The sequence below is a fragment of the Haplochromis burtoni genome, unplaced genomic scaffold (assembly GCF_018398535.1).
Source record: "Haplochromis burtoni strain Fernald_Lab_line unplaced genomic scaffold, NCSU_Asbu1 Contig_176, whole genome shotgun sequence".
Lineage (NCBI taxonomy): Eukaryota > Metazoa > Chordata > Actinopteri > Cichliformes > Cichlidae > Haplochromis > Haplochromis burtoni.
In genome coordinates, this window is record NW_024582537.1 from 823,136 (window position 1) to 849,329 (window position 26,194).

General features: G+C 40.3%; 1 protein-coding gene across 3 annotated transcripts in view; it reads left to right on the top strand.

Annotated features, from left to right (window-relative positions):
- Positions 1 to 26,194, top strand: part of slc8a3 (solute carrier family 8 member 3) — a 140,376-nt gene that overhangs the window by 90,572 nt on the left and 23,610 nt on the right. For 2 of the 3 annotated variants that reach the window (XM_005934004.3, XM_005934005.3), the window contains exon 3: positions 30 to 136. In XM_005934004.3, coding sequence (XP_005934066.1) covers positions 30 to 136 — 107 coding nt within the window. Of the gene's footprint in view, positions 1 to 29; positions 137 to 6,965; positions 12,375 to 26,194 lie in introns of those variants that run through there. The other variant, XM_042225609.1, reaches the window with a different exon arrangement.

Consider the following 26,194-nt stretch of genomic DNA (forward strand, 5'->3'; position numbering starts at 1 on the left):
CCCTCCTCCTCCCCTCCTCCCTCTTGCAGCAAATTTGTTCACGTGAAAATAATTGACGATGAGGAGTATGAGAAAAACAAGAACTTCTTCCTGGAGCTGGCCGAACCTCGCATGGTAGACATGAGTCTGCAAAAAGGTGCAGTACTGTCTCTATTTATTTATTTTTTAACCACTTCCCTTCTTTCCCTCAGTTTCTTCTTGCTATCTTCTTACATTGTCATTGTATTATATCTCACTGTTTATAGCCTCCCTGCTTATCTGTCCTCTTCCTTCACCTACTCTTTCATTACACTACTCTACGACATTGGCGCCCTATTCACCTCACGACACCCTCCTTTTATTTTACGCCCATTCTCAGCTATTCTTTCAAAAAAATAAATAAATAAAAACAGCTGCAAAATCAAACCATCGCTATTGTAATGACAGTCTCCCCAGACAGCATCATCATCTGCATAAAAAGAGAACAGGGAGTCTAGGAGCTGCTTTCATTTACCTTCTCAAAGGAGCAAGTAGCCATTATTATGCAAAGACACGTTTTACTAAATGCAGAGTCTAGTAGCTATTTTTAACCATATTCTTGCTTGAGTGAAAAATGCAAGCATGCCGTTGTTGGTGAAATTACATTGCCGGTTTTTGTTTTGCTGTGAGACAGAATAACTCACAGGAATCTTTGAATTTCATAGTTTACCTGAAACTATATGAGCTTTAAACATTGTTTTTTATCATAGCATCTCATAATGAGGACATGTGCATCTCTTAGCTTCTTATATTTCTTCTCCTGTATAACAAGCATAACTTTTTTTTTTTTTGCAACAAGGTGAATAAGAGAATAAAAGTAAGATAAAAGAATCCAAATCAGAGCAAGTTTTCGTCATAAGTTTTGTTTGTTGCCTTTTGTTGTTGATAATGTGTGCTGAAAGAAGCCAACAGGCATTTTCTTAAGTTTTGTGCACCGTTATCTAATGCAGTGTTATCTAACCATGCTCAAGGCCAGGCAACGGGAGAAGCTCACAAGCTGGTGCGGAGGGTGCAGAAACTAACACTTGGCTGTTCCCTCCAAACACTACAGCTCATTATGTTTACGTTATTGGGTCTGGCAGCACTGTCTGTGCGCCAGCTTCCCATGTTCTCAGAGTCATGATGAAGAGCAGCTACTACGCAGGTCTCCATGAGTGACAGCCGCGTCACTCTGCCGCTGCTCTGTGATGCTTCTTGTTTTTAAATTCCATTTCTGTGTTGTTGCAGGGTTTTTTTCCCCATACGCACACATGCAAACTGTCTGTCAAGCATCTTGTTTTAAATTTGTAAGATTGCCTTTAAGCTTATCCCATGTATCCCATGAATGTAATAGTAAAATAGTAATAGTAAAAATAAACTATAATTATATGTCTTTCTGCTCTATTTGATCAACCAAAGCACTTTTTACCACAATCTTCAATCGCTTATGTGCTTTTCTCTGTGCATAAGCACTTTTAATGTAATATTCACAAACTCACATGCAGGAAGGGAGCCAACCACGGACTTGCCAATTGGTAGATGATCTTTGGCCTTGTAAACACACAACAAGGTGTCTGTTTACATGGTCCAAACCACTGGTTACACTCAAGAACAAGAAGGCCAGATTAAACGTTGCCAGAAAGCATCTAAAAGAGTCTGCACACTTATGAAAAAAAATAAATAAATCTTTGTCAAGATGAAACCAAGAGTAACCAGTATCAAAATGATGGGAAAACCAAAGCATAGAGAACAGGAAGGAACAGCTCATGAGGTGAAGATTATTCAAACATGGTGGAAGCAGTGTTGTGGCATTGTCATGTATGGCTGCCACTAATGTTCATCGATGATGTGACTACTGATAAAAGCAGTAGGGTGAATTTTGAAGTGTACAGGGATATAATCTCGGCTCAGATTCAGCTAAATGCTGCAAAACTAATTGGGCTTCACAGTACAAATGGATAATGACCCAAAGTATACTGTAATAGTAACCCAAGAGTTTCTCAAGGCAAAAAACGGAAATACTCTTCAATGGCAAAAGGTCATGCTGAAGACAAAATGAAGGCACAGAGACCCACAAACAAACAGGAGCTGAAAGTGGCTGCAGTAAAAGCCTGGCAGAGCATCACAGATGTCAGACAGTCACTGAATGCAAAGATGATTAAAAAGAGTTCTTATATGTAAAATTATGTTAGCTTGTCAAGTTCATTTTAAGACTCTGAAAATAGAGACTCTGTATAAAACAATGTGTAATTCCCAAACAGTTAGTGCAAAATTTTGGTGAAGCATCTACTGTATAACGTTTCCTTTACGTCCACTCTTAGTTTTTGAATATTCTCTTAATAAAATAAGCTTCAACATGCACACGTAAGCTGTCAATAAAACCTGTGACACATACATTCATTAGTATCAAATCAAATCTGAACAAGATTTCACTAATTAGTCACACAAATTAGCATTTAGTATATAAAACAACACAAAAATATATTTAGTAGTGTATAATATTTCTTCCAACATGAGTAAAATTAAACAAAAAGCCAAAAACTTTAAAGAGACAGGTGCTTAAAAGGAGGTAAAGACGTTTGGAAGCATTTGTATCGACAGGTGAAATAAATATATTTTGATAGATTGCTGTAAATATGATTAGACCTTGCAGTAGGTGCCTCCTGGTGCTTTAATGCAAAAAAAAAAAAATTTAAATCACTTGTGCGTTTGTTTTTTTATTGCTTCCAATGGTCGAGGTCTACTGCAGGACTACTGGGTTCACTGCAGTGAGCAAAAGTGAGGATTGTTACAGACAGAATAGGTGAAGAGGAAGTGGAGGAAGAGCGAGCTATCTGCTCAGATGGAGGGAGACATGAAGATGGATAATGACGGCTGGAGCTGAGGAGGACACATGCCAATGGCCAGGTTCAGTCTAAAGAAATCAGAACAGCTGCTTTGTTGGGCCATAGGCTGAAGGGAAAGAAAGTGAAACCTTTTGAGTGGTTTCTGTATGCAGATTATAAAATATTCAATGCATGTTTTTCTTTCAATTTCTTTCTATTAAACATACTCGTGTATACTTATTGCCAGACTGATTAAAGTGTTACTAATTCTGATACTAGAAAGATAAAAACACAATGAAAGTGCAGACCGTGTTGACAGTGAGTAATGTGAGCTCTGTCTACTTACTTTTTTAAATGCACGGGGTAATGAATGTTTGATCAAGGGTAATAAATGTTTGATCTATATGTGATGAGGAGGTAATGAAAAAGCTTTTCTCTATTTATTTCCCGTGCACGATTATCTTTTATGAATGTGCCCGTGCTGATGAAATCTGTTTGATTTGATATTAGAGAAAGCACACACCAGTGTTTTAGAGGTTACATATACACTATTCTCCTGCTGCCATAGTAGGTGCTGCTGGATCACAGTGATGTGGATGATATGATAATTTCTCCGTTTTCATATATAATGTAGCGATTATATTGTTGTTCATAACCGCTGATGTGGGGCTGATTGGGTTTGTTTTTCTCCTTATTAAAGCTGTAGTGTAGGAGCAGAATTGATGAATATTCTATGAGAGTCTTTGTTTTGTTGCCCTTTTTTTCATATGCAACAGCCTTGCTCCATTTTCCTCGCAGCCTTTGCATCAAACAACAACAAACTTAGCTCTTAGTTCTTTATTCTTTCCTTCCCATGATGATCAAACTAGGAGCACAAAAAAACAACCGTTAGATTTTTGATCTTCACAGTGACATCACTCATTGTTGCAGCCAGGGGCGATTCTAGGATTAGAGCTTTGGGGGTGCTGCGCACCCAGAGAGCTGCCCAGCCAGGCAAGATAAATCATAGGATTCTTAAATTCATCAAGTCTCTCTGTCCTTGGGTCCTTGTCTCAAAACATGACATCACTGCTTTGTACATTTTAACACAATTTAATCCCCACATTTGTGAAAGAAAAGCAAAACACTTTTTTGAAAAGTTTGTAACAAACCCATCAAATCTGATAAAGGTTATTTAAATGCTGCCAAAGAAGAATGGATTGGAATAAAAAAAAAAAATACATATCCTAACCTTAATTACTGGGGGAGAATAATGAATGATGCTCATAGTGAGTAAAAAGTAAACTGAGTGCATTTTTTGGACAGAGATTCTCTTTTAATGTTTATGTATAATATATTACAGATACATAAAAAAAAAACACTCCCAAAACAGAATAAATTATTACAAATAAAAATATTTACTGCAGACACTAATTTTACTAATTTAATAATACTAATTTTGTGCTGTAAGATTTATGTGTTTCATTCTTTCATAGTGGTACTTAGGAGAGCTTGACATTTTTATCAGGTGGTACACACTGTAAAAAGTGTATGTGTGCACATTCTGCTGTACAGAATCTCTGAAACAAGCTAGCTTAAAACATTTTTAGAATATAAACAGAGCACTCTACTTCTCCTTACAGCTCCTCACTCCACCAGGGCACCGTTTGGCACTTTCTGATAGTGCGCAAATGTGGCGCACGTACTGCGGCTGTCAGGGCTCTGTGTGCGGGCAGGTGGAGGTGTGGATCCAAGTGCAAGACTCAGAGATGGAAATGTAACTGAAAACCTCAGCTTTATTGCTGGCACAAAACAGAACAGAAACCAAACATGAAACCACTAACTGGAACACACAGGCAGGATCTGAGGGTACGACGCGACACTGAGCGCAGGAAAACACAGGGCTAATATACACAGGATGGTAATCAGGGAATGGGCAACAGGAGGGAGACACAGCTGGGAGAAATTGGACTAACGAGACAGGGGGAGCAGTAGAACTTATATCTCACAATAAAACAGAAAATAAGAAACCACTAAACAAAGACGCAGACAGAATATAACACATGCAACTCAAACAATACATGCAACAACAAATCCTTAAACACGGATAAACAGAAACATGAAACTAATAATCATCATCACAACACAGATTCGTCATAAAACCCAACAAAGCACCAGAGAAACATAAAGAACAATCCATAATTCAAAAATAAACCAAGACATAAAAAACTCAAAATGCTGGGTCAATCCGACCCAGGACCGTGACAACAGCAGTCATACAGACAACTGGATGGTCCAAAAGTTGGCCTACCTATTACTGGCTGAGGTTTTAGTAGAGTTGTGGCTGAACCACATAAAAATATATTATTAATTTTAATCTCCGCGATCAATTATAATGTTATGTTGGAATGTTGTTAAAGAGGGTCAAAAATGTTTCAAACCAGTTTGTTTTGCAGATTCTGTATAGCAACTTTAATATAGGGAGAACACAACTTCCAGACTGTATGAGTAAAATAAGGTTTTTTCTCTTTGTCAGTTTAATAGTTTCTGTTTTGCCTGTCACTGTTCCCTGTCTGTTTTCTTACCTGGTTCTTCCTGACCTTGTACTTTCTCCTCACATTCACCTCTTTCTCCTCTTCCTCTTTGGACTGACAATCATACACAAATAGATTGTATTCAATTAGATGAAAAATTACATTAATATGAAAAAAATACTATTAAGATCACTAACAAAAAGTCCTCTCTCAGTTTACTTTCAACCAAAAGGAAAATAACCAAACCACATGAACATCTAATAAAAGTATAAAAAAATATAAAATATTCAATATAAATTCAATATAAAAAAATATTGAAACACTGATCCAACATTATTCTTGATTGATGGATCATTTGATTTTACACTTTTACCTGAATGTGGCTCCTTTTTAAAAAAACAAACAAACCAAAAACTCCCTTATATCCATTATGAACCTGGCTGTCTCCATCCATCCATCCATCCATCTTCATCCGCTTTATCCGAGGCCGGGTCGTGGGGGCAGCAGCCTAAGCGGAGAAGCCCAGACCTCCCTCTCCCCAGCCACCTCCTCCAGCTTATCCGGGGGAATACCAAGGCGTTCCCAGGCCAGCCGAGAGATATAATCTCTCCAGCGTGTCCTGGGTCTGCCCCGGGGCCTCCTCCCGGTGGGACATGCCCGGAACACCTCACCCAGGAGGCGCCCAGGGGGCATCCTTGTCAGATGCCCGAACCACCTCAGCTGGCTCCTTTCGATGTGGAGCAGCAGCGGCTCTACTCTGAGCCCCTCCCGGATGGCCGAACTTCTCACCCTATCTCTAAGGGAGAGGCCAGCCACCCTTCGGAGGAAGCTCATTTCTGCCGCTTGTATCCGCGATCTCGTTCTTTCGGTCACTACCCACAGCTCGTGGCCATAGGTGAGGGTAGGGACGTAGATTGACTGGTAAATTGAGAGCTTCGCTTTTACACTCAGCTCCCTCTTCACCACGACAGACCGGTGCAGCGTCCGCATTACTGCAGCTGCAGCCCCAATCCGTCTGTCGATCTCCGGCTCCCTTCTCCCATCACTCGTGAACAAGACCCCGAGATACTTGAACTCCTCCACTTGAGGCAGGAACTCATCCCCAACCCGGAGTGGGCACTCCACCCTTTTCCGGCTGAGGACCATGGCCTCAGATTTGGAGGTGCTGATCCTCATTCCCGCTGCTTCACACTCAGCTGCAAACCGTTCCAGTGGGAGCTGGAGGCCCTCACCCGATGAAGCCAACAGAACTGGCTGTCTCTCTGTACAAAAAAAAATGGTAAATGGCCTATATTTGTATAGCGCTTTACTAGTCCCTAAGGACCCCAAAGCGCTTTACACATCCAGTCATCCACCCATTCACACACACATTCACACACTGGTGATGGCAAGCTACATTGTAGCCACAGCCACCCTGGGGCGCACTGACATGTGTGCGCCCCAGGGTGGCCCAAAAACACACACACAACAGGAGTTCTAAGGTTAATGGGCATTCGGTCAGTTAGCTAGTTAGGTAGCTAGTTAGTTACCACTGTCCTTAAAACAGGACAGTGGTAACAACAGTAGGCTACGGACAATTTTAAGTTTTAGGTTTTAAATAGGCTGTATACATTTCAATGGGAGCAACAGGATGGTCAAATGTTGCTGATTTTACTACAGTGTAGGACAGATTGTAGGGTAGCAAACATCGCCGGAAAACAAGTTGGGGTTTTTTACACCCAGGTTACCTGGTGTAATGTTTTTCAGCTAAAAAGAAACATGGTCTGACTCCTACCTAACTATATAAAGAGTAACTGAAGGTTAAATGCAGCTTTTGGGAGGGGGGGGGTATCTATACTAAAATGTTGTCTCAACAAAGTACTGTATGCTTTTTTATATTTTTAGCAGTGTGTCACACAAACAGCAAATATTGTCAAAAAAGTAAGAAATCTTTGGGGATGCTTTGATTCATTTTTGGGGGTGCTGAAGCTGGGCGCTGATGCTGGGTCAGACTTTGGACAGTGTTTGAGTAATGAAAGCAATCAAGCCAACAGTCACCCTGACCTGTCAGTCTGGAGTTGTTTACTGCCAGCTCTAGCAATGCCCTTCCCTAACTCACAATGAAGTGGTCAATACCATTAGCACCTTTGGTGAGGTGGCCAGTCCAGCCAGTCCACTTACGCGGCTACAACACAAGCTGCAGAATTAGGACTTGTCACTTCCCAGTCCACTGAGTTTTATTTCAGGCATGTCGATATTCATGTCAGACATGTGTGGAGACGTTAGGCCAGGGCTTCTGTAGAATAATAAAGAATGGATGTTCACCTAAAACACACATATTGTAATATGCAACAAAGCTATGTTGTTGTAGTTGATTTGGCACAAATGTTTGCCTTTTTTTGGCATATGTTACATTTGATTTAAGTAGTATTAATTGTTAATTCTGCCATTTTTTATGTGCGTAAACCAGATAAATATGCAGCATTAAACTATTAAACTCAAGTGAAACTCACTTGAATGTCCCTTGTAACATTCAAAAATGATGGAATCTTATTTAAAATTATATAAAGTAACAAATCTTTGGATTGTTGACGTTAATTAAATTAGCAGCAATCCAGGCCAAAGCAGCAAAATACATCTGATAGAAAGCAGTAAGTCGCGTTTGGAGACATCACTATTGAACCTGGCGCGGTTTCTGTTGTGGAGTGCTGCTTATAATCAGATGTTTTTCAAGTTTTCTTCACAGGAATGAAAGCTTTAGCAGCAAGGTAGAAAGAACAGATTTTATGCACTCTTGTGAAAAACTGAGTACACCTCAAGAATTCAAGAACTTACAGAACCATCTTTAGCAGCATTCACTTAAAATCAGCTTTACAGTAACTTGTCTTTTCAATATCTCACATCATCACCACAGTATTCCAGTCTTTGGGGGTCTGGACTTGTGACTGTGCCATTATACACCTAGATTCTTTTATTTTTCACCCACTCTGTTGTAAATTTGCTGTTGTGCTTGGGATCATTGTCCAGTTGCATAACCCAGTTTTCTCCAAATTCTAGGTGTTGGACTGATGGCATCACGTTTGACTCCAGAATATTTTAGTATACAGAGGAATTTGTGGTCGACTCAATAACTGAGCGCCCAGGTCCTATGGATGCAAAACAAGCCAAATGATCAGCCCTTTCACCAACGTGCTGACTGTTGGTATGAGGTGTTAGTGCTGATATTCTGTGTTTGGTTTTATTAAATGTGGCATTTTCACCTTGGTCTCATCTTTTCAAGAGGTCTTTGTGTTTGTTCAGATGCAGCTATGCAAACCAAAACCCTGCAGCCAGATGTTTTAGAGGGAAGAGTTTTTTCTTGGCAATACTTGAAAACAAGCCATACCTGTTCAGACTTTTTTGTAATTGCATTGTCATCAACTTTAACTCTGAACATGCTAACCGAGGCCTGTAGAATGTGCAATGTAGGTCTTGGGGTTTTTTTGCACAGTCTGACTTCAGGGTGAATTTCCTGGCACATCCATTCCTGAGAAGATTCTAGCACCTCTGCTTTTATAGAGATGGTGAGACTAGCTGATAATCAATTAATGAAGAAGCACTTGGCTACTTACCCTCTTAATTCCTGTTTAAGCAGCTAGGGTGCACTTAGTTTTCACAGGACGGCATAGAGTGTGACTTTTACACTGCTGAGACAACAAAGGCTAATTTTCACCTTTAGCCTCTGGTTTGATTATCTAATAACCACTGTTTTACAGATTTAGGAAAAAACGTAATGGATACTGATTACCTGTACTAGTGACTTGTCAATCTCAGGGTACCCATGCACTAACTCGTACCCTGATTAATAGTCTATTTTGCACAAAATGGAAGCTTAATCTGCAAAACGAATATCCTGCTGTACTAAAATTTGACTAGAAAGTACCAACTGCGACCAGCTGGGAAGGTTTTACTCTTGCATTACATCAAAGTGGCTGTAGAGTAATTTCTCATAGACTTCTATGCAATCAGACTCATAGCATGTTTCAAAAATGTCAAATGTAAATGTCAAGTTTGTTCATTCTGACAGTCCAAAAATACAAAGATATATATTTACAACAAAAATGTCACATCTTCACATTATATGTATTTTTGCTTTTAAAAGACTAATTAACAAGTCTTTTGAGCACTAGTTGCAAATAAAATTGGCCAAACTAATTAATCTAGCTTTCTACGGTAAGTAGATGCAAATTAATAATCATACCCAAACAGTCTGCTTCCTGACATCTAAAGCCATTATAAACTTGGCCAGTTGGAGTCAAGACGTGATAATAATTGATATGTTCAGGAAGAAAGGAAGGACAGAGGAAACAATAAGCTACTTTAATGTTTCAGGAAAAACATCAGTATATGAGCAAAGGGGATGGAGGAGGGGTGGAGCATCCCGGGTAGACTTGAAAGTGTGGGACCTTCAAATGACACTGCAAAAAGTGTGCTACAAAGCACTGGCTGGCAGTGTCATCATTCATGTACTGTGGTGTGTTGTGTAGGAGCAAACACTTGAGTGTGTTTCTTGCATTTGTTTAAAACAGAATCAGGGAGAAAGTATTCCTGGCTTTAGCGTGTTTGTGATGAAAGTATATTATTATCCCCTACATTTGTTGCATGTGTTAATGCGTTTGTGCGTGCGTGGCTATAGGATTAATTCCCTTCTCCTCCCTGTGGTAATCCATCTCCAACCCTGCCACTTTTCATTCAAATCATGCCCATCGTTGGGAAATGTGCCACCCGTCAGGCGCCTCGCTCAGAGTGAGCTCTTGTGGCATCTAAGGGCACTTCACATGCTGTTCTTTGAGCTTGGCCGGGTCCTTCTTCCAGATTTCTCTCTCCATCTCACACAGACACACGCACACACATTCATTACCTCCGAATGAGGGGTGAGTTATATTGTGGCGGGATGCTCAGGCCAGATCACCAACGCTAGGACACGTGAAGTTCAAATAGACAATTTAAAATGTTGCTGCAAGTGCCCTCTGAGAATATAAAGACATTTGTGCTGTAGAACATTATCATGTTGAATACAAATACATATATAGGAGGTGTTTGATGTGGTATGAGACACTTATGTGTTGCACAAAATTAAACTGACATCAGCCTGAGCCAGAAATTAAATGTGATGCTCAACCAAATCTGAAACATCTGCTGTGTGTTTTCTAAATTAATGTCTTGCAAACACAGTTCGCCTTTGGGAGACTAACTAGCAGTAGGAATAGTGTGTGTAGAAAGAAGAAAAAAGTACCATTAGCATTGGCCATGGTTGTAGGCTTTGGTAGCAGTTTTAGCTGTGAGTGGCACGGTAGTTAACAGTGAATATGCAAAAGTTGTAGAGGTAATTTCATATTGTCAAAAAATCCAACAAGCTAACCTCCTGCTAAGTTCTTACTCTGTTAAACTGTATAAATCCTCTTTTTCAGTTAAACTAACATGCGGGACAACAGCCACACTGAACATTTTATTGGAGATGGAAGCATTGGGGCCGTTTTTAACTCTCAGTGATGCCACAGTCTTTGTTTGAGTTTGCACCCAGAAATAGCTAAAGACATCTAACTTAAGAGGTGAGTTACAGCTAGACACCATTTGATTAGAAACTAATTCAAAACGTTTGGGAACCATTTCAGATTATTTCAGTTGTGACCAGCTTTCCAACCATCGACATTTTCCTGCACTTCTCTGTGTTTCTGAAGATACCTGCACCTAAAATGTTTTACTCACGAGCTTTGTGTGTAAAGGGGAAAAGTTGTCTTCATTAAAGAAGCAAGACTAAGTGTATGTGTGGATGAGGCCTTTACATGTGACCACAATACTGTAATATTATACCCAGACTAAATTGTTTAAAATGGCATCTCTTTGAGATTTGCTTTATTTCCATAACCACTAGACTAACCACTAGAGACCACGTGATGCTCCACACAGTCTCCTCCATGTCATCATCCTATGAATAATATCTGCTTTGTCCTACGTGATAGAACCAAGAGCATACCACTTATGAACTTGACGCTCATTACGTTCCCTTTGCTGAGGTCACGGGCTGCATAAATCTCTATGACTCAATGAATTTCATGTACCTGCTCTTTGTCTTGCATTAAAAGTCAAGCTTATCATCCCTTTGTTAGCAGCCAACCTGTATTTGACCTCAAATGAATCGCCTGCTTTCAGTATGTCAAGAAAAAGAGTTATTTGCCTCCTCAGAAAAGTGAAATGGAAAGCCAGAGGCAGTGCTGGATTAGCACCATGGGAAATGAAAGGCCACCTCCATCTCTGTAAATAGCACTGTTCTTATGTTGCAAGTATAGGCTCAGTAGGCTCATCCTTTTTTCAGAAGGACACTAAGAGAGCATATTCTCAATCAAGGGCAGTGTCCCACTTTGCAGTTTGATCCTGATCTGCACCTAATATGATCGCACATCAATGGAATTATGGAAATATGTAGCTAGATTACATGGAAAATCCAGGTGTTATAGAAAATAGAATGGATAAAAATTTGTTTAAATATTTCGATTTGAGAAAGTGTTAATCTGCAGTGCTCTTTTATAAATAGTTTTATAGTAATTGTGCAGTTTGTAATAAGCATGTATGATAGGTGGTACTTGTTACAAACGTTGACAATAGGGACAAAATTGCTGTGTATGCTATTTGAAAACATGAGATGTCTTGCATTTTTCAAAATCTATGCATTCACGTGTTTTCTGGTCTCCACTCCATTTATCTATGTTTGAGTCATAAGGCCAAAGAAGCCCAGACCTCCCTCTCCCGGGCCACTTTTCCCAGCTCATCCAGGGGGGACCCCAAGAAATTCCCAAGAGTTATTCTCCCCTGGGGCCTCCTCCCCTTCACTTAGGAGGCGCCCAAGAGGCATCCTGATCAGATACCTGAACCAACCCAACTGGTTCGTTCAATGTGGAGGAGATAAGATGAATGACCAGACTCCATCCTATCTCGCAGAGCTGAGCCACCCTGCAGAGGAAGCTTGTTTCTGCTGCTTGTAATCATGATCTCTGCCCACAGCTCATGGTAATAGTTAAAGGTAGGAATGTAGATTCACCAGTAAATTGACAGTGCTTTCACACTTTGCTCGCTCTGTACCTCAACAGGCCAGTACAGCAACCGCATCACTGCAGATACTCAAACTCCTCCATTTAGGGGAGCAATTTGTTCCTGACCCGGAGTGGGGCACTCCATCGTTTTACAGCTGAGAACGATGGACTCAGACTTGGAGGCGCTAACTCTCATTCCATCCACTTTACACTTGGCTGGGAACCAATAGCCCACACAAAAATAGACACATTTTGAAGCATATCATGTTTTATATTACTATTAACATTCTATTGGTCAATAATTCCAATAAACACCCATAAAAATACTCTAATATCTTTAAAAAAAATGCTAATTGATCACTGCGAAGTTAAAATGAAACAGTTTTGTCTTATAATCAATGAAACTAGTCAGAGATTAAAGTGACAGTTAATATTAAGGGTTGAATCTCTCGTCAGATTTACCCATTTCTTCCTATTTAGAGGATTTAAATCTAGATTATAATCTACCTCCTTTGCAGGGTCAAACACAATCTTTCCCTGGTTGCTCCCCTGCGGGGACCTGATGTCTTTTCAAAGGCTTGAAGTGCTCAATCCTGAGCCTGGAGGAGGTCTAAATGACTGGTATTGAATCAATTAGCTGCCTAATTGGGCTGAGATAAAGACTCACTTTCCTTATCACCAGCCCCACCAGCCATTACAGATGGCACTGGGGATCTCCCAATGGATGTGCCAGTATGTCAGAATGAAGCTGTTCATGTTTTTTGGAAATCTCATAGTAATCCAGGAAATCTGAGGAAAAGGATGTGTACTGTACGCACACCACAACTATACATTGTATGACTACTTATTATGAACTTATTATGAATTAATATGTCTTTTATTAATTTCAAGTTTTGAGGAAGTAAAGTAGCACAGCATAACAGATTCTGGATTATGTTGTTCAGCGTAAATTATTTATATTTTACGTCAGTTCAATTTGTCTGGATGACAGGTGGCCTGTGGCAGGTATTTCCATAAAATACCTTCCTGTTCCTTTCTCTTTTGTGTTTTTGTGTTAAGCTCTTTAAGATTAAAAAAAACAAAACGGGAGACTTATACTGCAGCATGGTTAGGTTTGCATAGGTGCGTGAGCTGGATTACACTGAACAACCATTTATGTGATTGTGCAGTGGAACCTCCCACGGCACCACAAGCATGTAAGGACACATTCCCTTCATGGTATCCTCTGAGAAAGGTGGATTAAATATTCCTACAATTTAACAGGTGTGCAGAGAACCGACGGCTGCAGTCCGCACAAGAACGCACAGGAAGTGGTAATCAGAAAATCCATGGATTAGATGCCATTTACTGATCAAATGACACATTTTATGTGGGTCAGTATAGGCCTGAAATGTAGTTTAATAAGGGCTTATGCTATCATATGCATCATTACACAACATAACCTCCCACAAAGCCTTCCATTATTACCTTAGCTAATGACACACAAGAGCCACTAATCTACTAATACCTGCCATTTTAGCTGTCTCCCGGTGCGTTTGCCATCAGTTTTCCAGAGGCTCATCAAGCTCTGCCCTTGTTTCCACGAATGATGGCAGAAACAGCAAGACCTTGGTGAGTGAGCGATGGGGAACAGCTGCCGCTCCCTGCAGGAGCAGCAACCTCACCACCTGTTGGCAAACAATTCAGGGATGTGACCCTAGGACCTCAGTCTGTTTTCTTAATGCAGCTCAGTTTAGGAAAAAAAGAAAAGTGGGTGGAGTGATGGCAGAGATGGATGAACGCTGACAATTACAGTAAGATCTGTAACATCAAGCAATGTTCAGGCTTCAAATTGAAGTATTTAAGGTGAGTTTTGCCTCACTACACGATCCTCAACACCTTCTGTTTGCTTTCCCACTGAGAATTTAATTTAAAAGATCAGCTTAGTTCCTGTACATAAAGTTTGAAAATGCATAAGGCATATCTCGAAAAACAAAACCGAATAAACTGGACAAAAGAGAAAATAAGAACTTGCAGGCCTAAAAATCTGAAGCTGATAAACAATATGTGAAACTTATGTCCTGAAGAAATAGGAACAAATTTGCCTGGCACAAGACCTGAGAGATGCATCTGGACCTTCAGTTGATCCACCTCCTGTTCACTGGAGCCTCACCAGAAATGCTGTAAGTGGAAGGGGGACTGTCCAGAAGCCATACTTAATGAATAACAGGGAGAAAAGGCTGAGGTTAGACTCAGCCAGGTGTAAATGTGGTGGAGGCAGCATTTCAGCCAGTGGTGTTGTGGACTTGGAAAATGTACGCAGAAATGTACCATCAAATTTTGATTCGCCATGAAGTACTGTCTGAAAACTGCTTTAGAAGAAGAAAACAAAACAAAAGGTAGCCAACATCTAAAGAAGAGCTTTGAATGTCCTTCAAGAAGCTTGGAGAGCTATTCCTGAAAGCTACTTAAAGAAATGACAGAACTCTTTCCTAAGGGAGTTCAGGCTGTGTTGAAGAATAAAGGTCATCATACCAAACATTCACCTTCAAGTTTTTTAGATTCTACATACTCTGTTTTTCCCTCATATGCTCCTTATTTTTGCATACATTTTGATAAATAGCTGCACCTATTTCCAGTTTTACTGGAAAAATATAAAGAAATGAGTTGTGGGTTTACACAAAGACTAAGGAAACAAGTACTGCAACTTACAAAAATAACAATTTATATCTCATCTGTGTGATAGCTATAGTGCATGAAAAATAATTTGTTATTTTTTTATGGACTCTTTAGATTCTTTTTTTAGACTGGGAGCAGGGCTTTCTGCAACATAGTCGCCTTTTTCATCTGTGCTAAGCTAATCAGCCAGTGAAAGTGACTTTATATTTATCAAATAAAACTGTGTTGATCAGTGTTTCGCTTTAAGTTACAATGTATTCGACAGCTTTGCAGAAATGGCATTACCACAGAGACCACTGACACAATAAACAATGCACAAAAACAAAGCGAGACAATAGATTTGACCAGGTTTTTTTGAAATGGAGCTACTAAATAACTCTTTTGTGCCCTGAATTAAAAATAAAGACAATCTCCATTGAAACATTGCACAGTGATTAATTAAATAGTATGGGAGCACAGCAGTAGGCTTTGACTATTGATCATTATCTTGGCTTAAACTGTCAGATTTCAGATTTACTATACGAGTTAACACAGCAGTCCTTCAACAAAATGATAATGAGCTGCAATTTGGACTTGATGCTTTGTGTAGTCTGGTGATTTGTAGTGTGAATGATGTTTAATAAGAGTGTAAAAGGTGCATATCAAGCTCGTTCCCAGCTCCATATTTTTATTCTTTGCTAGAGTAATTGTGCAGATTCTATAATAACTAGTCTGTATTTATCTGACAATGGGACTTGGTGAAGCTGCTGAGTTTAACCTCTCCCTTTAAGCTAGTTTTATAATAAATTTTTGCTCTTGAGTTTTAGCTCATAGTTATGACAGAAAATAGGAAAAAAGTAGGATAGGTCCACTTTATTAATAATACTAATAGCGCATGGACTACAGTGTATAAAACTGTGTTTTCAGCATTGTGCTGCAGTTCTTTCTCATAATCAGTACCTTGACATTTGAGCAATGAAATCAGCCTCGAGAACATCTCTTATATCTCTGATGTGCTATTTTCTCTTGTCTTAATTGCTGGAGATCTGCTTTGCACATTGCACATCTGTCTTATGAACTTGCATCAGTCCTGGTGGGGGTTTCACAGTTTGACCTCCCCCTGTCTAAAATCATTTAAATCCCTTCTCTGTTGTCAGCAAAGTCTCTTGGTTTGTTCTCAGCTCATTTTCAAAGCGTGCAAGGCTCTCTTTGAATACACATGACAAATTAATATTGAAATCTGGGAGGGATTACTTTAGTATGTCGAGAGACTTCTGAAATTAGAAGCGTGTGACACTGATACTAATTCCCATGCAAGAAATGGATTTAAGTAAAGATTATTATGTAATCATAAAATACGCCCCAGAGACTGTGTGTCACAGGTGCACTGCAGGAAGTGAATCTGGATGCTCCTTTGTTGGTGTATGTGGAAGAATAACAGTGTTTGCTTGTAAGAAATGTGTTTCTGCTTTTCTTTCAAATAGACACATGTATACATGTCTGCTAAAACACCTGGTCACAAACCTATTACACTGTGATTTCCTTTCCCCTTATCTTTCTCATTCCAGGCAAAGTCTATGTATTGCAATGGGTTTGGAATTTGTGGTCAGGGATATAGGCAGATGGGTGTTCACCTCCCAGCCTGCTCCACCAGCCATGGCACAAATGTCACGACTCAGAGGGCCTTCGATTTCCTCAGTACCACAGAGAAATCACACTGGCATGGATGAATAGATTTAATTCAAATGGGAGTCCAGTGCTATTCATGCATTCGCAGACCCTGACTTCATTAAAGCTCCACTTCTTTCTCGGGTCACTGAGAAGATTGTCAGAGGAAGGGTGTGACATGATAATGAAGGTTATGTAGAGTTAATGTACTGTCTATATAACTGGGATCCCTTCGACACAGAAAATTGTCAATTAAAAGCTGAAAACTGGAGCTATCAAAGTTTTGATCAATAAAGATTCATAAAAAAAAACACATCTGCTTTGGCAGACGTAAACAGATATTTAGTTGGTTCATCTGTTTATAGTGCAGCCAAGCAAACTCAAGTTTTGTAAAGAAAGTTAATAATAAGCAGTTGACTTGAGTTTGTCACCTATGGCTCTTCAGATGCTTCACAAGGTGCCTTGTTTCCTAATGTGTGCATAAAATGCCCAAAAAATCATCATTACCATAAAATGTATGTACGTGTCCACCAGCTTGGTTTGTTCTGACCTCCATTCCAAACTGACAGGTCTTTGATTGCTATCTACAATTTGCATAGTGCCATGAAGACAGCCGTGAAGTTGTTAAGAGAGAAACTGGCTGCTAATGCCAAAAATAAAGAAAAAAAGCAAGAATTTCGGCATCCAAAATAACTTAAATTGAGCTGGTACATGTTGGAGCTTAGTGAGAAGAATAAGAAGGAAGCTGCTGGAGGACAACGACCACCTTGCAGCTCACCGTTGCTAGAAAAGTGGTGAAAAGGCCACCTATTAAAATATGTTTTTTAAAAAGGGCACAATAGCAAGCTAAACCTTTAGCATATGCCGCTTTTGTCAAACCTTTGTGCTCTTTGTCTTTGGACCAGAGCACCTGCAAAAAATGCAGATTCAGAGGCCCCAGCAGACTCGCAGGTACCAACCCAGAACATTTATGCTCTGCGGTGACACTGATAACCACCACACCAGAGTCCCACCTCTTCGTTTTCTGTGTTTGGATTTGAGGCCTGTTTATTCTAAATCTAGCACAGTAACAGCTAAATCTACCAGTAACAGCAGAGGAGGTATTACAGAATGACGGAATGACTATTGCAGAGAATAAAGATTTCAAAACAGTGTCAGAATTTGCATCGAGTCCACAAAAAGTTTTTCAGACAGCTGTAATGGCATGATGGCAGCAATCATTTTCCAAGAACAGTTGCCACTTATTTTAAAAGGCAGATGTCTTCTTTTACAGTTTCCTTCCATTATAGTGAAGAAATGCATGATAATTTTCCCCTTCTGCTAGCGCCAAGCTAACTGTCACAGCAGCATTGATTGTATCAACATGCAATTAAATGGTAATTCATTGATGCAGTGTTATTGTGGGAAGCACTGCATGAGCAGTCCCTTTAATTATCTCTGATTGTGATTATAACCTTGCATATTTTCACTGTGAATCTTTATCTTTATGTACATTGTTTGCCCAACTTTGCATGAATCAAGACAATAGTGGAAGTGCAGTGTATGCTTACAGCACCGCCTTCCAAGTGGAAAGGTCAGAGCTGAGTTTCTCTGCTATGATTACTGTGGTTTTGTACAGTAGTTAGTGTAGGATGTGAGATGCTGTGTTGGTGATTTAGCGTGTCTTTACTCTTTCTTCTAGGACGGAGGCTTGGAGCAGGTTTACCTCAACCATCACTGCTGCTAAATTCCTACCCATGTTTACTCAGCATCATGCTCAGCAGACAGGAGGGCTACAGGGGCAGCCATGCACAGGGAATGACAATAGAAGGATGCCATATTGCTATCAAATTAGATTCATCCTTCTGCTTTGAATTGTCATGCTTTTAAACAAATATGTTTCATTCCGTCAGCACGATATGATTTATGATGTGATCTTTTCCCCTTCCACATTGGGGTTGCGGTTGAGGGACGGGACCTGTCACTTAGCAAATGACACAGGCATTTACGTCAAAACGCCCCACATGCCTTCAGTGCATCTCCCTGCCAGCGGTGGCCTTGCTGCAGAGTCACAGCGAGAATGTTGTCTAGTAACGGTTACCATGGATGCCACACTCTGTCAGGGGCTTGGGTGTAATGGATTTAAATTGAACTGTTGAGTTTGGAGCTGGGAGAGGCAAAGGGGTAAGGCGGAGGAGGAGGGGGATAGAAGCAGAGGAAGGAGGAAGCAGACAGAAATAGTCTAAGCATAAATAAAAAAAGACAGAGAGGTGGAGAGAGACAGACACAGTCAACCAAAGATACAATGAGACACGGAGGAAAGGCGGCGAGGGGCAGGGGTCGCTCTGAAAGCCCTCGCCATCTGTGATGAGGAGCTGGAAGAGCGGTAATTGTTCCTGAGAGGTGTGTGGAGGGGCTGTTCTCAGCACAGAGATATGGATGAGCTGCACTGCTACCTGCCATGCCAGTGGCACACTACAGTGTCAGGCCTGTCTTAACACACGGGGGGACCGGCAAGGGCACCGGCTTCTGTGTGGGCCCTCATTAAAGTCTGTGTCGCTGATGACCTTCTTGTGTTGCCCCTACCCTCCTGAAAACCAAGCTCACCCCTCACTGACACACCTAACAGGAGGAGCAGCTCAGGTGCTTTTTCTTGCATTAGTGAAGGTTCCTCCCTTCAATGCTAGATGGCTCCCAGTAGTCACTTGACTTCTGATTTGATTTATTTTGACTAAACCAGTTTATTTTGGGGCATGTCAGCAGTCACCTCGGAGGTGTGAGGAGCACGTGTGTGGTTGTGTGTCCATGCTCCTATGTATAGTACCCTCCCTAAAAAAGAAAAAGAAAGAAAGAATGATTTCTTTATCCTTGACCAAATTCAGCTAAAGAAAGCGCTTAAACCAGATTTCACTGTTGCAGCTACATTGTAGCTTTCATTTTCATTTCAACCCAAATACTGTTACAAAATTGTATCATCAAACCAGCCATAAATTTACAGGAATGTACACAATATAAAATTTGATCCCTATTGGTCTAAAAGTGAGTAAAGTGAGTGAAATGTAGGTCTACATGTATGCAGAAGCTGTTAGGCTAACTATTTGAAATCTTTACAGGTGACTTAGATTACCATTTAATAGTTATTTAATAGGCAGTGAGAGCTGCTGTGATGTGTGGTTTGAAGATGGTGGCACTGACAAAAACACAGGACACAGAGCTGGAGGTGGCGAAGTTGAACATGTGAAGCTTTTCATTGGGAGTGACCAGGATGGACATCAGGTTATAAAGTCTGGTGACAAGGTCGAGATGGTTCGGACATGTGAAGAGGAGAGACCGTGGATAGACTGGACAAGTGATGTTGAAGATGAAGTTACTATCTGGGAGGAGAAAAGTAAGACCACAGAGGAGGTTTATGTTTGAAGGAGGACATGCAGGTTGTTGGTGTGACAGAAGAGGATGAAAGCAAATGATCCACTGTAGCAATCAGGCACAGGAAGTTAAAGAAGAGGAGTGTGTCATCCGTGTCATCTAGAGATTTTTCACTTGTTCCACTGGCAGATTTTTTTCACTTAATACAAGATATTTTAACTTGAAATAAGTGAAAAAAATCTGCCAGTGGAAAAGGGGAAAAAAATCTCTAGTTTTTCTCTAGTTTCAAGATTCACTGTCTTGAAACAATTTCCTTTAGCTTACTGAAATGTTGCCCTGTAGCTGATTGTGTCTTATTTTAAGTGTAATGAGATAATTTTGACTAGAAATAAGACAAATATACTTGGTAAGATTTTGAGTTTTTGCAGTGTACCATAAATGCATAAAATGATGAAAAAATTAGGTTTTTTCTCTTGACAAGATTACTTGCCTGTAAAAATTCAGTATTTCTAGATTGAATCTCAGTTGGCTTAGTCTAAGAAATTGTTCTTTTTTGTGTCAACAAATGAGTAACATTGCTGAATCATTTGTTTTAATTGTGTGGTGCCAGCTATTCTGAAAGATGTCTCATTTAGGGACAAAATACACATGTTGAAATATTCATATGCAGGCTGTCTTATATCCAGAGGGTAAAACAACCAAAAAAAAGTTACTTCCAGTTTAGTGCTTAGTAGAAAAGGCATAATAATGGTGCAGATAATAATGTTGTATATGATAAGTGGATATTGAGGGCTTTAGAAGGACCCCTTGGGCTTTAAAAAGCCGATGAGACGACTTAGTGGCGGCTGCAGTTTTGCCTGTGCGGTTGCAAAGGCCAAGCAAGGCAGTTAATCAGCTCTCAGGGTAACATCAGTAAGCACAGTGGCCACAATAGATTAAATCGAGTAGCTGAGAGACCCCTCGATTCCCAATGAACTCAGCACATCTCCAACACACAGTCTCCAGAGAGAGAACCCTCTGGTGGATTGCAGACCAATGCATAGTCCTCGCTAAACAGATAAGAACACAATGCAGATGTTTTTGCCAGACTGCAAAAGGTTAAAATCCAGTGATATCGCTAAACATGATTCATGATTACAAGCTTCTCTGCAACATAGCAGTTGCATCTCAGTTTAACAAAACTTCTCCGTCTCTGTGACTTAGTCATCGGAGTGTGACAGCAAGACAGTTTGAACACCCAGTCACCTGATCTTATCTTAACTACACAGTATTGCTTTGGTGCAATGGTGGAAGACATTCTCAAACCAGTAGCAAAACTACAATTTTAAATAACTCTGTTTAAAGTAAAAATGCTGCTAAACCTGAAGTAAAACTGTTATCAGCAAACATAGAGTATAAAACTATTACAGAAAAGGACTTTGTCAGTGTTCTATTATTCACTATCCTGTTTGACTGTATGATAAATGATTCCTCTTGTATACCATTAATAATATATTTTAGCTGTAACATAACTACTGCTCTCAGATAGACAGAGTAATGGACATTTCCCCCGAACTATAGTGAAGTTAAAGTAGAAAGAAGCATAAAATAAGTTTTGAATTGTACTTCAGCATACGTCCATTGCAACACTGGCTATAAAGGCAATCATTTTAAGATGATTTGTAGAAACGATATCCATCCAGGGTTGCTTGGGCGAGGGTGCACCCTCGACAGATCACCAGTCGCAGGGCTAACAATGAGAGACAGACAAGCACACACTCTCACATCAACAGCTACCACCAATTTAAAATAATGAACTAACTTGCATGTCCTTGGGCTTTGGTAGAAAGCTGCAGTAGACCCAGGAAAATACCCAGCCAGGTGGCAGGATTGAACCAGGAACCTGTGAACTGTTAGTTTTAAACTACTGTGTTACTCTATGTAATTACTCAATTTATTATAAATGATCACATACAGCTGTCAGTTACAATGTAGCGGGATAAACTTTCTTTCCACACTTGCGGAACGCTTGTTTACTTGCAGGTGTAAGTTTGCTTATCCTCTACATGTTGGTGAACTTCAGTGTTTAGTTGTTTGCATGCATATGTGTGTATTCACTGCGCGTGTTTGTGTCGAAGCCTTGGTCTGATGACATTATCAGAGCTGGTAATCTGCTCTGTAATTGCCTGCTGCTGACACGGTAGAGAGGCTGATATGGCTGCAGAATAAACAGAGTGTTAACAAGTAGAGGGAGCTCGTCTCCACTTGATCCGCGCAGCTCAGCGTGAAATTTGGACCGGACAAATCGGGGAGAGAGAAAAACAGAGGCGAGGAATAAGAGATGCATAAAATATGGAGGCAGGATGGAGAAAGGCGAGGAGGATGTGTAGGGAATGAACATAGACAAGAGGTGGTGCTGTTGTAACAGTGGCATTATTTGGCATAATATGGCCTGTTTTTTAAAAATAGTGAATTATGCTATCTCTACAAGCAATGGGCAGCTAGTCCTCAAAGCCAGATCAAAGAATCAAATAACGTCCGGTGTAAACAAATACAGAACACAGAGTAAAATTGGAGGCCAAGAATGTGTACAGTAGTAGCAACGTTCTAGAGTCAGCTGCAGAATACAAAATCAGCTGAAAGGTGTCGATTGAGATAATAGTTTTTTTTCTCCTTGCAAGCAAATAAAGTTTGCTTAGTGTGTTAGTGTTCCACATGGAAATGCACTGTGCATCAATGAGGTTTAACGAACATGTTTCCTCTGTGTTCATTTCATTTGCTTCACCAGAACATCTTTTCAAAGTTGATTTTTAAACCCACATTAATTACATCCTCTCCTGCTTGTTTAGCGCAATCAGTCAGAGGGATCATGTGAAACCACTGCAGCACAGCAAGTCACACGTCGCGCGTAGGTAGAGACCTCCACACATCGATCAATCCACAGAAGCTCAGAATGGTGCCTTTACAGAGGCAGAAACTGCTACTCTGATATTTCCTGTCAAAATGTTAGCCGCCGCATGATATTAAAAACTATTTTAAGAATGCTCAAGAGTCATGAAAACCGAAGCAGTCAAAATTATATTAGTGATCCAGGACTCTGTGAGATATCTTTGATGCCAAATATCAGTAAAGCTGGCCAGTAGCTGATCCAGAACCAGAACATCTTTCTAATAAGTCTTAGAAATTGTTTTCATACATAAAAGCGGGAAATTAGTGTACTAGTTCAAACATTTGCCTAACAAATGAAAGATTCATTTCAATCCCGGGAGGAGACGTATATCCCTTTGAGGTTGCGTCAGGAAGGGGTTGTGCAAAACACGCAGAGCTACCTGCTATGGTGACCCCCTTTGAATAAGGGAAGAGCTGAATGTAGCTTATGTAAAATCATGAAATTTCTTTTTTACTTACAACAGGAAGATCCAACCTGCATTGAGTTTTACGTAGTCTAGTTTTAATTTAAAAGGAAGTGAAAAAGACAGAAAGACTGTAAAGCCCGGTGACCCTAATTTTTCAATTAGTTTTACCCTTATAAAAATATAAATGATAGATAAAAAATGACAGTGAAAATCAGTTAAAATCACTACCTTTTAAACCTCACACCTACCAAGTTATTATAGCTAAAGAAAACAAGAAAATAAAGACAGAGGTAGATGTACAAATGAGGCACAGAAAGAAGATGTTAAAGAAAACATTCGAAGGATTGAAGGCAAAGATCCAGAGACAGACAGGGAAAGGCCACAAAGAGATGAGTGAGAGGAACAAGACTCTTGTTAATATAAAAAAACGTCCCAAGCGAAATGCGCCATATGTGCCGATTAGGAGCATCTCTGGTGTGTCCCGAGGCAGACTGTCTGGGGCTTTGTGGGCTTTCCCAAGCAGAGATGCAGATTAAACCAAATATGGAACCTAGCAACTGATCAGTTCCTCCTACAAATGTTTAAAGAAACAGTTAGGCTTTTTGGGGAAATCCCCATAATTAGTGTTTTCTACCAAGTGAGTACCACTTTAATCATTACTGTACCTATATTAGCAGAAAGAGTGGGATCAGAGAGGAGAAGCTGGCTTTGTTGTATTCACGGTTAACAGAACTCACCTACCAGCATCTCTAATCAACATATTATATGCTGTGATATGATATAAGATGGATTACACGCAATAAATAGGAAGATGGGAGAACACAAAGCTCTTCCTCATTTGTCGTAAACCAGACCACCATCAGCTGCTGCTGCATGTTATTTAAGCACAGTGTTGTGTGTGGTAGGGTGTGCCAATCTTCTTGCCAATGATTGTATTTGTTTACAGTAATCACTATAATATTTCAAAATTAATGTGCCGACGATTTGTTTATGTCAAAATGTTACTCATAGCGGCATTAATTAGCGCAGCAAGATTAAAAACATGACTTTTCATCCATGAAAGACCTCTATCAGGATGCTCAAGTGAAATCATCCAGCATTCAGTTAAATTATCAGTTCATTCAGTCTAGCAGCGTTGCCTGAGAAGATGAAGCATGGTGTGTGCTCAGCATTTTGACTCCCTCCGATTCCACACCGTCAGAAACATGGATACAGCATAACAAGATGATGGACGCGTTACACAGCCCGCATATTGAAACATAATAAAGGCAGCTGAAGCATCCGTCTTTGTCATCTTGTTTCTCTCACAGGCTGACAATTGTGTGCGTGTGTTTGGTGCAAGCTGAGTAGCGGCGCAGACCGGAGACGGCGGCCACTCAGCTGCAATCCTGAACCATTATTATTTAACGAATCACTCTGAGCTGCAGGAAACACTCAGATTGTCTGCTGAGATTCCTGTGCACCACGTTTTCTCTCACAGTCGCTTTGTGTGTGTGTGTGGAAGTGATGTGCAGTACGGGTGTCGATATCTTCACAAATGCAAATGTGTGCCTTATGAAGACTGATGACTTGTGCTCAGTACAGTAGATAATGTCTCTTCATGATTGGACGATTGCAGGAAACAGATGAACATCACTCAACCCTCCTTCCTTCCCTCTATGTCCACATCTTCAGCCTTCCACTTATCCTTTTTGTCCTATCTGATCGCATTTCTGTGTATGTGTGTGTGTTGAACTGATTTTGCCAATACAGGGATATCACAGCTCTGTCATAGTCGCATACAGTCGCAAAAGTTTCACATTAAATCACATAAAAGTTAAGTTTGAAGGTGATTGGCCACTTTACACCCTTGACTCATATTCTTTCTAGCCCTCTATATAAGGTATCTGTACCCGTTTCTGATATTTTCAACGGCAGGTGTAGTCTGAGGTTTTATTGAGCATGTCGCTGTATGGTCTCTAGCTTACATCCTGCAGATTGTCTTTATTTATCTGTTTGAACAGTGTGGTTGATGAGACCTAATAATTTTCCTGATCTCCAGTGGCACCATGAGACTGAAAAAATTGGTGAAGTTTTTGCAACAACAATAACATGGATTGCAGATATCCTCCTTAAGATGACTTGTAATAGCTTAGTTCTCTAAAGGAGCTCTGAATCTGAAAATACCCATGAATTCCAAGCAACTTGAAACTTGAAAACTTGAAAAAGTGCAACGCAAACTGGAGACTGAGATTGCCTACCTTCAAAGTAAAAGTCGGCCGACACATTTTAAAAGACGCAACTTTTTGCATTAGGAACAAGCGGCCTTTGTTTCTGGTTTGTCGCACTTTTTCCAGTTTCGCTACCACTCAGAGAGCAGCTGGCGAGTATTTGTAGACAAGTCGGCATGAGTCATGCAAGCTACAGGTGACCACAGCAATCTTAAGCAGATTTTGTGCCTCACAGTTTGGGAATACACATTTTTCCATGGCAACCAGTGGTTGCTAGGTGGTCGCTGTGTGTTTGGGGCTTTAGCAATTGATTTTCCAGCAACTGCTATGAAACACATTTTTCCCCTCATGACTGGTGGTTGCCATGTTGTTTGTTAACCTGTGTGAATGGGACCTTATTCACTTGAACCATGACTGTCACACATGCGAAATGCAGACAAGTTAACATCACATCCAACTGTATGCTCCAGCTTTTCCTTTAAGCTGTGATCTCTTTCTTATCAAGAATCTGCAATCCCTTCTTTGCTCCATAGCCTGTTCTTGCAGTCTCTTTCTCCATTTCCATCCATCTTTCTGTATATAGATCAATGGTGCTCATTCTGTACCTCTTCTATC